Source organism: Trichosurus vulpecula, chromosome 8 (assembly GCF_011100635.1).
Source record: "Trichosurus vulpecula isolate mTriVul1 chromosome 8, mTriVul1.pri, whole genome shotgun sequence".
Taxonomy (NCBI): domain Eukaryota; kingdom Metazoa; phylum Chordata; class Mammalia; order Diprotodontia; family Phalangeridae; genus Trichosurus; species Trichosurus vulpecula.
The window spans coordinates 152264048-152277444 of NC_050580.1; the positions used below are offsets into that span (position 1 = coordinate 152264048).

The 13397-nt window shown below is 44.0% G+C and overlaps 1 protein-coding gene across 1 annotated transcript in view; it reads left to right on the top strand.

Annotated features, from left to right (window-relative positions):
- The first annotated feature begins 1044 nt into the window (after nucleotides 1-1044).
- SMAD3 (SMAD family member 3) overlaps nucleotides 1045-13397 on the top strand; it is a 162801-nt gene continuing 150448 nt past the window's right edge. The window contains exon 1 of the mRNA XM_036736986.1: nucleotides 1045-1770. Coding sequence (XP_036592881.1) covers nucleotides 1565-1770 — 206 coding nt within the window. The 5' untranslated portion in view covers nucleotides 1045-1564. The remainder of the gene's footprint in view (nucleotides 1771-13397) is intronic.

Genomic DNA, 13397 nt, shown 5'->3' on the forward strand with positions numbered 1-13397 from the left:
TAAATTCCCAGGGATTTCTCTCCCTAAACCTGGGTACACACTACTTTGGGACTCAAAATTCATGAGCACTGAATTTGGAATGAAAGGGACTGGATTCTAAACCCAGCTACACTTGGTTGCTTGACCTTGGGCAAGTCACTTTATCTTTCTGGGATCCTCAGTTTCCTACTCTGTAAAACCAGGGGGCTTGGATGATTTCCAGGATCCCTTCAAGGTCTCACCCATTCAGTTTAGACAGGTAAAAAGTTTAAGCCTCTCTTCTGTCTTCAGATTGCTCCATCCTAATATGAGACTCTGGGGATTTAAAATCAGGTCTGGAAGAGCAAATCGCGTTGCCACCCCCCCCCCCCCCAGCAAAATAAAACATTCGAAGAGAATAAAAGAGAAATAGCTTGAATACAACTAGACTGCTTTAACTGGAGTAACGAGGGTACTGTACGTGAGTCGCTTTGGGGGACAGGAAGACAGGGCAGTCAGGGTGCGCGGAAAATGCGCACCCCCGACACCCAAGGACACTAAAGTTTCTTGAACTGCAAGGACGCAACTTAAAAAAAAAAAGTTTTCTCAAGTTGGAAGAAAAGTGGCTACGGTATTGCCCCCGCTTCTTTTTCATTCTTCTCTCCCCAGACTTTAGCACTGGTTTCTCGGGGGCTCCTGCGTGTCATCAGGTGGCCTCAGAGCGAGGGACCTCGCAGGAAAAAAGGAAGGCGGGGGAGGGAGGTGGTTTGCAGGCTACAGCTTTCTCTTGGGAGAGCCGCCCCGCAGCACCAACGCCCACGTGGGAGTGTGTTTGGCGTGGGACCGAGGGTTGGTCTCTTTCCTCTGGGAGCAGAGGGTGGAGAGGGCGCCACCGCTGAGGCCAGCCTAGAGTGCGGGGTGAGGGGGGGTGGGATACGAAGGAAGGACGACGGGGGCGGTGCGTTTGGGGGCGGCGGGGAGGGAGCCCCGGCGGCGAGGGGGCGGTGACAGCCGCTTGGAAAGGAGGCTGCACGCCGATTTGCATGAGAGACAGACTGGGATCGGGGCGGGAGCCTGAGCGCACTCACCGAGGCCTGGAGGGAAGAAGGGGAAGGGGAGGGGAGGGGGCGAAAGAAATCAGGGAGCCGAGAGGAGGGGAGGCCACGAAGGCGGAGGGATCTGCGCATCAAAGCGAGCAAGTAGAACAAACTTTGATTCGTGGGCTGGACTTTTCTTCCCAGAGGCGGCACCCAAACAGCAACACCGTGCGGAAACACAAACTTTTTTCTTCTCTTGCTGCTGCTGCTGCTGCTGTTGCCTGCTGCTTTCGTGGCCCTTCCACACCACCCACCGCCTGGACTCTCGTCTCCCTACGTCCCTCCTTCCCTCTTCCCCTTGAGTACTCAGGGAGGAGGAGGAGGGCTGCCGAGCGCAGGCCACCCGCGGGCCCCGAGGTTTGCGGCGCCGAGGTCCGGTAGGAAAGTTCGCCGGGAGTCCAGCAGGGAGTTGGAGCGAAGTTTGGCCGGCCGCGGCCGGGCTCGCCGTCTTCTCTGTGTGCCTGCCTGCCTCCCCCTTCGGGGGGAGCCCCGCTCTGCCCACCTCCACCATGTCTTCCATCCTGCCCTTCACCCCTCCGATCGTGAAGCGTCTACTGGGCTGGAAGAAAGGCGAACAGAACGGGCAGGAGGAGAAGTGGTGCGAGAAGGCGGTCAAAAGCCTGGTCAAGAAGCTCAAGAAGACCGGGCAGCTGGATGAGCTGGAGAAGGCGATCACCACTCAGAACATCAACACCAAATGCATCACCATCCCCAGGTGAGGACGGGGGTGCCCATGCCAGAGCCCGTGCAGGTCACGGGCACCAGCACTGGCACGGGCGGCGGCTGCTTCTTACTCCCGGGCCTGGCCCCGCTGTCTGTGTTTGAAACGGGGAAAAGTGGGCACGATCGAGGGCTCGGCAGTGAGTGTGAGTGTGAGAGAGTGTGTGTGTGTATGTGTGTGTGTGTGTGTGTGTGCCTGGGCTGGGGGGGGGCGGGGGCAAGGTACCCAAACAAAACCTTCTTTGCAAAGATGGAAACTCTAGGGTTTCCACGCGGCCCAAATCAACCCGGAGGAAAGAATTGGGGGACTAGTGGCGGGCGAGAGGGACGGGGGTCCTGGCTGGCTGTTGGAGCGTATGGCTTTCTTTCCCGGGCGGTAGGGGGGCGGGGGTGGGTGAGTGCGGGTTGGAAGTTTGTTTGGGGCTCCGGCTTTGTTTAGCCCGGCTAGGTGGAGCGCCCCTCCTCCCCATCAGCGCCAGGCGCGATCTCGGCCTCGGTTCCCCGCACTAGTATAGGTGGTTCTGTCTGTCTGTCTGTCTCTTCCTCCCCTCGTTTTTCTTTCCTGTCCGTCTTTTCTTCCCCCCTCCCCCCAAGGAATGCAGTCCGCACAGCTAAGGGAGGGCCTGCCGGGGCTAGGGTTGTGGGTGAGAAGCCTGGACCCGTGTGATTGACAGATTCCTTCTCTCTCTCTTTGCATTTGGGATTAGTTTTTTTTTTCCTCCTTCAGGAGTATTTTTAGATTTAGTTCTGCCAGTTTCTTCCCTCCCCACTCCCCACACCCCCTCCGCTCCTGCACACGTACAGCTCAGATTATAATGTATTGACTTTATAGAAGAAGAAAGCAGTTGGTATTGAACTTGTTTCTTTTCTCCCCAGACTCTCAGGACCGACAGGGAAGACCCCGGGGGACCGGCAGTAGCCAGTCCTCGGGAGGGTGGTGTTTGTGCTTCTCTTTTTAAGCAGGATTCAGGTTGGTGCAGAACTCTTTAGCACCCTGTGGAAGTGAAGTAGTTCTGATGATAAAGATGCCTACAAAGTAGGCCTCTGCTAATCTCATGCATTCCTACAGTGTCTTTATTTCTAAAGCACCTTCCCATCTGTTTACCGTCTATTATGCTCACAGCATCCCTATGAGGGGAAGATGGGGAGGGTTTCACAGATGGCTTATAGAAAGGGTCAGTGACTGGCTCTGACTCCCTAGAGGCTTGGCTGAACTCAGTGTTTTTTTGGTAAATTGGAGGGGGAGGGTGGGTGGAGGTGGAGGAAGAATTCAAAAAGAAGGCAGCCATTTACCCACTGCCTCTCCTTTTGATCCCCTTTCTAGGGTCGGTTCTGTTCTGAAGGAACTCTGGGGATTTGCTCTTGACTGGGTCTATCCAGGGCTTTGATTTAATCCAGGTTACCTGGGCTTCCTTGGGCTTGGCCAGCAGAGGACTCCAGCGTCCACATCAGCTCAGGGCCACTCTCAGCCCCAAGGATGTATCCTCTCACCACCACCTGCCTTGGAGCAGCTGTGAAGGAGACTCACAATGCCTGGGTATTTATCCCAAGCTGTCTTAACACTGGGTCAGTCTTCACAATGCTGCATCTGTTCATGTGAAGCAGCCCTCATTTGGAAATACCGATGAAGTTCATACTTGGATTTTTTTTTAAGGCAAATATAGTCAATAAAGGGGAGAAAGAGGATATACTGTCTTTAGAGCTTAGTTTTATACTGCAGGACTGGGGTCCGGCAATGATTGAATGAACCGGTAGGCATGGTCTGATAGCTGGCAAAACCTGAGTTTCAGTCCCAGATTCTGTTACCTTCAGGACCCCTGGGTAATTACTTCTCAAGGAAGATTGATAGCACTCACACACTTACCTGACTCGGATGTGTCTGAGCTTCTGCTGTAAGTGTAGAGGCAGGAGGAGATGCTTACAAAACACTGTTTCTTAATTGAAGCATTAGAGATTCCTAGAAAGTAACAATTTATGTTGCTTGTTGTCGTTTTAACTTTTGGGCTCTGCAATCACCCTGCCTCACTGGTTTTCCCTTGCCACTGTGAGAAGTTATTATTCGAGTTGTCTGACTGTCATAGGCTCAGGAAAACCTCATATTGCAGTTGACTGTCTAACAAGACTGTTACTGGGACATCCAATGTCCTCTAGGGCAGAGGGGTTCTTAAACTAGAGTCTGTGACCTTTTTATGGGGTGGGGGGGAGCTGTATTTTCAATACAGTTCATTTCCTTGGTAGTCCTACGTATTTTACATCTTGCATTTAAAAACATTATCCTGAGAAGTGGTCCACAGGCTTCAGACCAGCCAAGTAGTCTATGATGCAAAAAAGCTCTATAACCTCTGCTCTAGTGAGAGGGAGTTGATGTGGCTAGGATGGTTTTGGAATTTCAAGCACTCAGTCATTGTCTCTCCTCTAGTCTCAAGAGGATTCCTGGGAAAATCCCGTCCTGGATTTGCATTGTTGATTGGAATGGAAAACTCTCATAGGGTGGCGGAGTTGTATTTTTCCCATCTCTCCCCAGGCACTGCTCTCCTTGGAGTTAAGATTGCTATGCACTCCAGAAAAAATTAGATTTTTCATGCCAGCATCTTGTGCCTGAACCTCTGGGTTCCTTTGTTTCATAAGACAGCACTGCTGTGTCGGTTGTGGGCAGAAAATTAAAAATGGAGGTAATTGGCTACAGATCTAATGATAGCAGCATGTCTGCCATAGCCCTGCATTAACCTGAATCTGCATGCAACTTGTCAAATTGTCTGCCCTCACCACTGAGGTCTGGAGAATTAAATAAAAGGAAATAGCACCTAGTCCCTTGATTGGGTGTGGGACATTGTTAGGGAATCATAGAATACTGGCATTGGAAAGGATCTTAGGGATCATCCAAACAGATCTCGTTTTATAGACTAGGACCTTGAGACCTAGAAATGGGAGGTAACTTTCTCTAGGTGACATGGCTAGTTAGTGGGAGAGTTGGGGTTAGAACCGAGTTCTCCTGACTCCCAGTCCAGGGTTGCTCACACTTTTAACGAAGTCAGTCTCAGCACTTGGCAGCACTTATACAAGACATGGGCATTTGCCTCAGAAAGCTCACAGTCTAAGGACATACGTGTGGTCTGGGTGACAGAACTGAAGAAACAACCAGATTGTATACAGCTGGGACCTGTTATTTATGTAGTATGCACTTCAAGATTTGCAAAGCACCTTATATCTTGTGAAAATAGTAATAATAATAACTAGTGTTTATATCACACGTTTACGATTTGTAGAAAAGATTTGCATATGTTATCTCATTTTGTTCATAGAAACCTTGGGAGGTAGGTGCTGTTACTCCCATTTTACAGAAGAGGAATATGGGGGAGACAGAGGTCAAGTGACAATTGGAGTTAAACAGCTAGGTAGTGTTTGGGGCAGGATTTAAAGTCCTGAAGTCTTATCTACTTCAATACCTAGCCTATTATCTCCATTTTATGGATGAGGAAACTGAGGCACAGATGATCCCAAGCTTGCTCAAGGTTACATTTCTCTTTCTGATTTCAACAATACTGTTCTTTGCACATTTTCCGGTTTCATAATAATAGCTAATAATAATTATAGATAATATTGGGCGCTTTAAGGGCAGCTAAGGGTAGCAAAGTAGATAAGAGTGCCAGGCTTGGAGTCAGGAAGACTCATCTTCCTGAGTTCAAATCTGGCCTTAGATAGTTACTACTTGTGTAATCCTGGGTGAGTCACTTTAACCCTGTTTGCCTCAGTTCCTCATCTGTAAATGAGCTGGAGAAGGAAATGGCAAACCACTCTAGTATCTTTGCCAAGACAACTCCGAAAGGGGTCACCAAGAGTCCGGCCCAGCTGAACAACCACAGTACTTTAAAGGTTTGTAAAACTAGTTTCATGTCCTAGGGGGTCTCAACTTTCACTCCTACATTCTAGAAGTGGGCATTATGTTATTCTGATCTTTTTTAGTACCTAGAAATTTAAAGAAATTTTTTCTGTAGACACTATTTATTCTTTATTTTCTGCTTGAGGGGTCTGGACCTGTGATTTTACTGTTGAAGCAAATTCCCCTAACAGCAAGGATTTATTAAGGGCCTACTATGTGCTAGGTGCTGGGAATACAAATATTAATAATCAGAAACAATCCCTACTTGTAATGAGTAACATTCTAAGGGGAATAGGACAACAAGTATATATAAAAGCATGTACATCACTTATAGTGACAAACACAAATATTCACACAGTCATTAAAAAACAAGAGAGTTTAGGAGGGAGGGCACTAGTCATATAGGAGATGAGGAAAGCTTCCTGCAGAAGACAGTCCCTGGGATGCATCTTAAAGAAAAGATGAGCAATGGAGGAAGGAGTACATTCCAGGCATGGGGACAGTTTGTGCAAAGGAGATGGGAGATGGAATATTCTTTGTGAGATATGCCTTCTCCTAAAGCAGATTAGCAACTGTTCCTGAAATTTATCTTAGAAAAATTGCGTGGGGGCAGGCAGGGAGAGGCCTTGTCTTTGCCCAGGGTAACTGGCCAGCATGTGTTGGGGGCAGGATGGCACTGAGGTGTTCCTGAGTCTGAGGCCACCATTGAGACCTTATCCTCTCTCTTGCTCTGTGATGGCCAGAGCAACGTGAAGTAGAGAGAAGACAGCTGCCTTTAAAGGGAGAGAACCGGGGCAGCTAGGTGGCACAGGGAGTAGAGTACTGGCCCTGGAGTCAGGAGGACCTGAGTTCAAATCCGGCCTCAGACACTTGACACACTTACTAGCTGTGTGACCTTGGGCAAGTCACTTAACCCCAATTGACCTGCCTTCCTTCCTCCAAAAAAAAATATAAATAAAGGGAGAGAACCTGGCAACTTTATCAGTAACATTTCTGGCTTGGACAAGTGAGTTCTATGCAAAAGCTCATGAGTTACTGTGCAATATCAGGTCGTAGTTGTTTAGAATTCCAAAGGATGGGCACTTTTTGATTATAGCACCATCTTCTTTGGTGGAAAGAATAAATCTAACTTCAGACTGCAAATCAGTACCTCTTTTAATGTGTACCTTCAGTTAAGATTCCTGTTATTTCAGCTTTGTCCTTCAGGAGCCTGGTGGAGTAGGAAGCACATTCAATTTGGAGTACAAGGACATTGGTTGTTTGTTCCAGTGTTGGCCCTGCTGTTTATGACCTGTATGTCCTTCGGCAAGTCGCTTCTCTGGGTCTCTTTCCCATTTATAAAATGATGGGGTTGATCTAGGTGACTTCTGGGTCCTCCTCTACCTCCTTTCTAGCTCAAATCTATGATTCTACTACCAAGACCTTGCCAGTCATAAAAGCTTGTTTACCAGGCCACCCTTTGCCCAGTGAGTTACAAAAGAATATAAGCTCCCACTTCATATTTTCTATTAACCTTCTTCCTAAGTTTATACAGGGGCATCTAGGTGGCATAGTGGATAGAACATCAGGCTGGGAGTCAGGAAGACCTGAATTCAAACCTGGCCCCAGACACTTATCAGCTGTGTGACTGAGCAAATCATTTAACCCCATTTGCCTCAGTTTCCTCATTTGTAAAATGAACTGGAGAAGGAAATGGCAAACCACTCCAGAATCTGCCAAGAAAACCCCAAATAAGGTCACAAAGAATGAGATTCAATTGAACAACCAACAAAGTTTATAATGGGACATCTAGGTGGTGCCATATGCCAGAGTGTTAGACTTGGAGTCAGAAAGACCTGAGTTCAGATACTTAATGGCTACGTGACCCTGGGTAAATCACTTAGCTTCTGTCTGCTGACAGATAATGATAGCACCTACCTCCCAGAGTTGTGAGGATAGAGACAGTATTTTTAAAGTTCTTCATAAGCCTTAAAATATCATGTAACTGCTATCTATGATGATGGTGGAGGGGGGGAGGAGGAGGAGTATACTTGAGTAAAGAGACAAGGCACCTATTTGCAAGGCTTCACTTAGTGCCTTCCCCTTTATAGGTTCATCCCTAGAGTGCCACCCTCCCTGTCAAGTTTTAGGCTTGAGGACTACTTCCTGGCTGTCAATGGAGTTTGCTACCTCTACCTTTCTTAACTACAAAGGGGCAAACACTACCAGGAAGTACTGAAGAGAGGAAAGCTGTGTCTTGTTAATAGCTGCTTACATTTTATGTGGCACATCACAGTTACAAAGTGATTTCCCTAGATGTGTGACCCTGGGCAAGTCATTTAACAGGTTGTCAGCCTCAGAGTCCTAGTCTGCAAAATGAAAATAATAATACCATCAGGCTGGCAGAGTTGTTGTGAGGCTCAATTAACATAACATGGAAAGTGCTTTGCAAATCTCAAATACAATATAATGCTGCCTATTATCGTCATCATTTAGTGCTCACAACCATCCTAGGAGAAAGGTAGCTCAATATCATTAGTTTAGAGTGGCAGAATAGATAGTTTTAAGGTTGCCCTGCTACTGAGTTTCAGATATGGGACTCAATCCCTGCCTGCTGATTTCCTGCCTGTTCAGTTCCTTTCTTTCTGTAGCAGACTGTGTTTCTAACTTATGATTGGGATAGGTTAGAATTAGAGAACCAGGAGAGGACAGTCCTGATGCCAAATATTAATGCCTCCATTAGATTGTAAGCTCCTTAAAGGCAGAGACTGTCTTTTGCATTTTTTTTTGTATCCTCGGTGCTCAGCACGGTGCTTGGCACAAAGTAGGCACTTGTTGTCCAATCACGTCCGACTCTTTGTGACGCCATTTGGGGTTTTCTTGGCAAGATACTGAAGTGGTTTGCCATTTTCTTCTTCAGCTCATTTGACAGATGAGGAAACTGAGATAAACAGGGTTAAGTGACTTGCCCAGGGTCCCAGCTAGTAAGTGTCTGAGGCTAGATTCAAACTCAAGAAGATGAGTCTTCCTTACTCTAGACCAGGCATTCTGTCTGCTGTGCCACTAGCCACTCCGAGGCACTTAGTAAATGTCTATTGATTGGTTCTCACCTTAAACTTCCTGGGCTTTTGGAACCAAACCTCATTTGCCCCAGAATTTGGAATAGAGTTCAATTGCTGATGTCTGCCAGTCAGGCCACCTGCTTGTTGCTTATCAGTTTAATGTTTTAACCCTCATAAGAGTCCAACCAGCATCTTTACTATAGTCAGTGGGTAGCTGGTTTCACAGTGTCCATTTCCTCTAATCCACTAATCTCTCCCTTCCTCTCCAGAAAGCCAGCAAAGAATGTTTATACTTTGAGAGGTTGGTGGTCTCTGTATATTTTCCTAATTTTAAAATTCTTGCCAGAGAGCATACTCCCCACAGTGGTTGTTATCTCTGCTTCCTTAGGCTGAGTTTGAGCTTTCTTTGTTCTTTTTAAGAAGACTAAAAGTATTTGTCCAACAGCATCTAGGTTTTAATTGGAAAGTACAGAGTTAAAGTACTCTTAAGTGAGTAAGCGCGTCATAAGTTCACTTTTCTTGCAAAACTATTTAGGCCTGTGATCATCTCAAGCTAAGAGGTTTCTCAAGACACTAATAAAACAGTAATCAAAGGAGAAATAAGGAGAAGGAAATACTTTTTAAAAAATAAGGTGGGTTTTTTTTTTTCCACTGTGTGTGGTTTTCCAATGGTGTGTCTTCCCTATGACATGAGAAGTCATCTGAAACAAAAGAAGTGACAGCAGTTATGAGCTGGGAGAAATTTGAGTTAAACAAATTATTCTGATTTTTTAGGTAAATTTTGTATGTGTTGGCAGTTGATCTGAGTTTGTAAGGAAGGTGGTATCCTTACCTTAGTGCATTTGAATAAACATAGAGGGAATAGTAAGAATTAGTGGAAGTGTGTGGTGGTTTTAAAATAGCGCTTTTGTGTCTCCTTTTGAAATTTCAAGGTAAATCATCACTGGCTTTGCCCGATAACTTTAAAAATAATTTTTAGACACGAAGACAACAGAATCATGACAGAGATTCTAAGAAATGATGCATTTGCATTATATTTCATAATTCTATGTTTTAGTTTTTCATCCCCTTCATAATTTTTTCATATTTACATCTCATTTTGGTCTGCGAAACAGTTCTTTCCTCATAATAACGCACATTCCTAGTTCAAGGCTTTCTTTTGGGAAAGAGAAATCTTAAATGTGCTTTTAAAATATGTGAGCTTCTTACCCCAGTTATAGTAAGTTTAAAACAAACAAAAAAAGGCCTCTTTGCAAGGACATTAATTTTAAAGTAACTTATTTTGGGCAATAGAAAAGGCCCACAATACAGTAGCCATTTACTTGTGATGAGAAATATAAGATGTTGATGACATCAGAGAATCTGATTCAGGCTTATCACATCAGGAATTCAATTAAAATGAGTCCTTTAAAAATAAATATTGGTTTAATAATGTAAACTTGTGATTGCTGTATTATTATAAGTGAAATAAAATTAACAAGATTTAATGGACTGAGCGACCATTAATTTTCACTTGTTAATTTATTAGGAGATTCTAATGCCATTTGATGCACAGTAATGGCATTATTCTGCATGAGATCCTCTATGAAATAAATAGGACCAAGCAGTGCTGGAATTAAATTGAAATCAGATTTTATTCCCCTGTTATCTTATTCTTCCCCCTCCCCCATGCAATTAAATTCTCCAAGGTTGGAATGCAATATTCCCATTCAACAAGGCTCATGAATAGTCCTAATTAACTTTTGTCCTTGCCTCCTTTGATGTACTTGTGTAACTGTCTTCCCCACCCCCAACTCATACCTTACCCCCTATCCACATCTGATTTTATTGGTTAACAGGGAAGAGAACAGACTAAAAAAGATAGCTGGCAAAGGCAGAAGAAGCCCTCCTTTTTGGCTGTAACTGAGCAGAACTAGGTGGATTGGCTGTAACCTCTACAGATGCTTGAGCATCCTCTTGCACCAACTTGACTACAAAGAAGTGCTTGGTGATTATGTTGCTATGGGCAGGTCTGTTGTTTCTTCAGCTGCAGGTTCATTCAGCCCATCTCAAGTGCAAATGATCCCAGGGAATAATTGGATATTGCTGTGTTTTCTGGGGAGAGAGGTCTCCAGTTACCTTGGGGGGAGCACTGGGCTCTCTCTTCCTGGCTGGAAGTTCTACAGCCAGTTACGGTCCAGCCTTATTGGGGATGATCCTGGAAGCTTTGACCTGCTCCGAATTAGCCCCTCCTTAGTTAGTTTAGTATAGACACCTTAGCCTGCTGCAGCTCATAACTCCCAAGCTCAAGTGATCCACCAGTGTCAGACTCCTAGGTATCAACAATTATAGGCTAATATCACTTTGCTTGATTCTTCCAAATGTTTGAACAAAGAAGATTTCAGGAAAAAAGTGACTTTTCCAATTTTTACTATCATAACCGCTACATGTGATGTTTTTATGCCAACCAAACCCTTTTGCTAACTTGTAAAACACCTCCTTGGTACTAAAAATTGTGCCTCCCTTAGGTGGCCTGTTTGGGAGAGAGCTGAGAAAGGATTGAGACAATACAATTTCTTTTAAAAATTTCTTACTGATCTTTTGTTTTCACATCACCGTCCTTTCTGAGTTTCTCGCTCCTGCCTCCATAATCAGTGAGCCATTCATCCTTTCTAACAAACATATCAGATTGAGTCTAACCACATACCCAATGTTTCACACTTGGAGTCCCTCACTTCTACAAAGAAGGAAAGGTGGTTCAGCTTACTTCTTAATGTTGAAAGGGTTTCTTGCATAAAGAGAGAGAAAACCATTCACTAGGGGATCGATACACCCTTGGTTCTTAAATAGTTAACAGTTTTTAGAAATGACAAATATATGGCAGAAGTCCATGATGTAAAATGCATGCAGAAGTCAGTGTTTATTATTTGAGGCCCCTGCTATAAGTAGCAACCAGAAATAGTGTTTCTCAGTAGAATATTACTAGACTTTGGAACCTCCAGGGAGTGAAGTTGTTATGGAAAGGCGATTTTTCCAGAGAGCAGAGGGCTTGCCTTTCTAAGCATCGGACTATTTATATTAACCTATCTGGGTGGAAAGCTTTCTGAAGTATATTGCATACTTATCTGCCATCTTAAAAAATAGAACGTAATTTAACTGTTTCTTGATGACTCAAAATTATTAAAATAAGTTATAATGATACTATTTCAAAGATCTGTTATGTATGAATACTCTCCGGGAGTGCAGGTTATAATTTCTCCATACCTTAGTAGTTTCCTGAGTCACTTGTGGCTTAAAAGATTGTCACCTGATAATTCCATCCTCTGGTGATGAGCTTTTCAAACTTAGCTAGATCATGGATTTAAAAGACATACGTTGATTACCATGTCTTTACTCAAATCCTTTTCAACATTGTAGTGATCTGCCAGAAACTTTTCTGCTGGTAAAAACTTGAAGAACCCAAGGTAATGTTCTATTAGAGTGAGATTTCAGTGAAGAATTTATATACAGCCCTTTAGATTGGTTGCAAAATACTTTACATTATATCATCTTGTCCTCAAAACAACCCTAGAGTTAGGTATTATTTCTTTTTAATTTATGGAGAAACTGAGGCATCGAGTAGACAGGTAATTTTCTCAAAGTTATATAGCTAGTAAATAGCAAATCCAGGATTTGAAATTAGGCATCCTAACTCCAAGTGCCATGGTCTTTCCCCCTTTGCCATAATGGCACCGTTTAATTTTGCCTTAATACAGTCCTCAAGATCTATGTTTGGGAATTTGCCTTCACTCTAAAAGATCTCTAGAAGCCTGTGTTTTTTTGAGTTCTGAGTCTGATTTTTTATAGTTTTTCAATCTCTTCCCTAGCTGTGAATGTGTCAGTTGTTACTTTTCCCTGTTGTCATTCTGTCTGATGGTAGTAGCTTTTCCCCCCCATCCCCCACCCTTGCCCCTTTCCCAGCAGTAGCTCGGGCTTCAAATCTGCAATTGAGGGGCTTAGAAACCGGTTAATTAAGCTGGCTGGAATTGCATATAAAGTAAGAATAAAGCAACTCTGTGCCAAGGTAAGGGCTGTGGGTCTTTTCTTATGAATGAAGTCTGTACATTTTATGACATCTACTTTGGTCATTCAGAGGTCTTTTGCTTATTTCCTGTGCCTCACTGAGCTCATGGTTAGGTGAGCTTTTACTGTGTGTATTTTATCAGTTAGATAGCTATCTCTGTCTTGGGAACAATATAAATGGAAACACAGTAGAGTTGTCTTGAGTTCAGATACATATAGATAAAACGCTGAAGTTTGCTTCACAACTCTTCTTTTTTTAATTCACACTAACTATAAAGGTAAATTGTGTAACAGGATTTCAGAATACTTATTAAAAGTACTTAAACTTATTTCCAAGGATTTGAGATGTGATGATTTATATGCAAACAACTGAAAAGCTAATTACAAATAATTCTTAATAATTAAAGAATTCGTTAACTCCTCCATTTTTCATATATATATATATGTATATACTCACACGTGTATGTGTATGTGCAAATATGTCTATATGTGCATATATGTATATATATATGTGTGTATGTGTGTATATATGTACATGCATGTGTGTGTGTGTGTGTGTGTGTGTTTGTGTGTGTATCTGCCTGTCACTCTCTCTTTATCTGCTTGAAACTGAGTCTTCCTATCTCATGGAGCAACTTGGTGGTACAGTGCCTAGAGCAT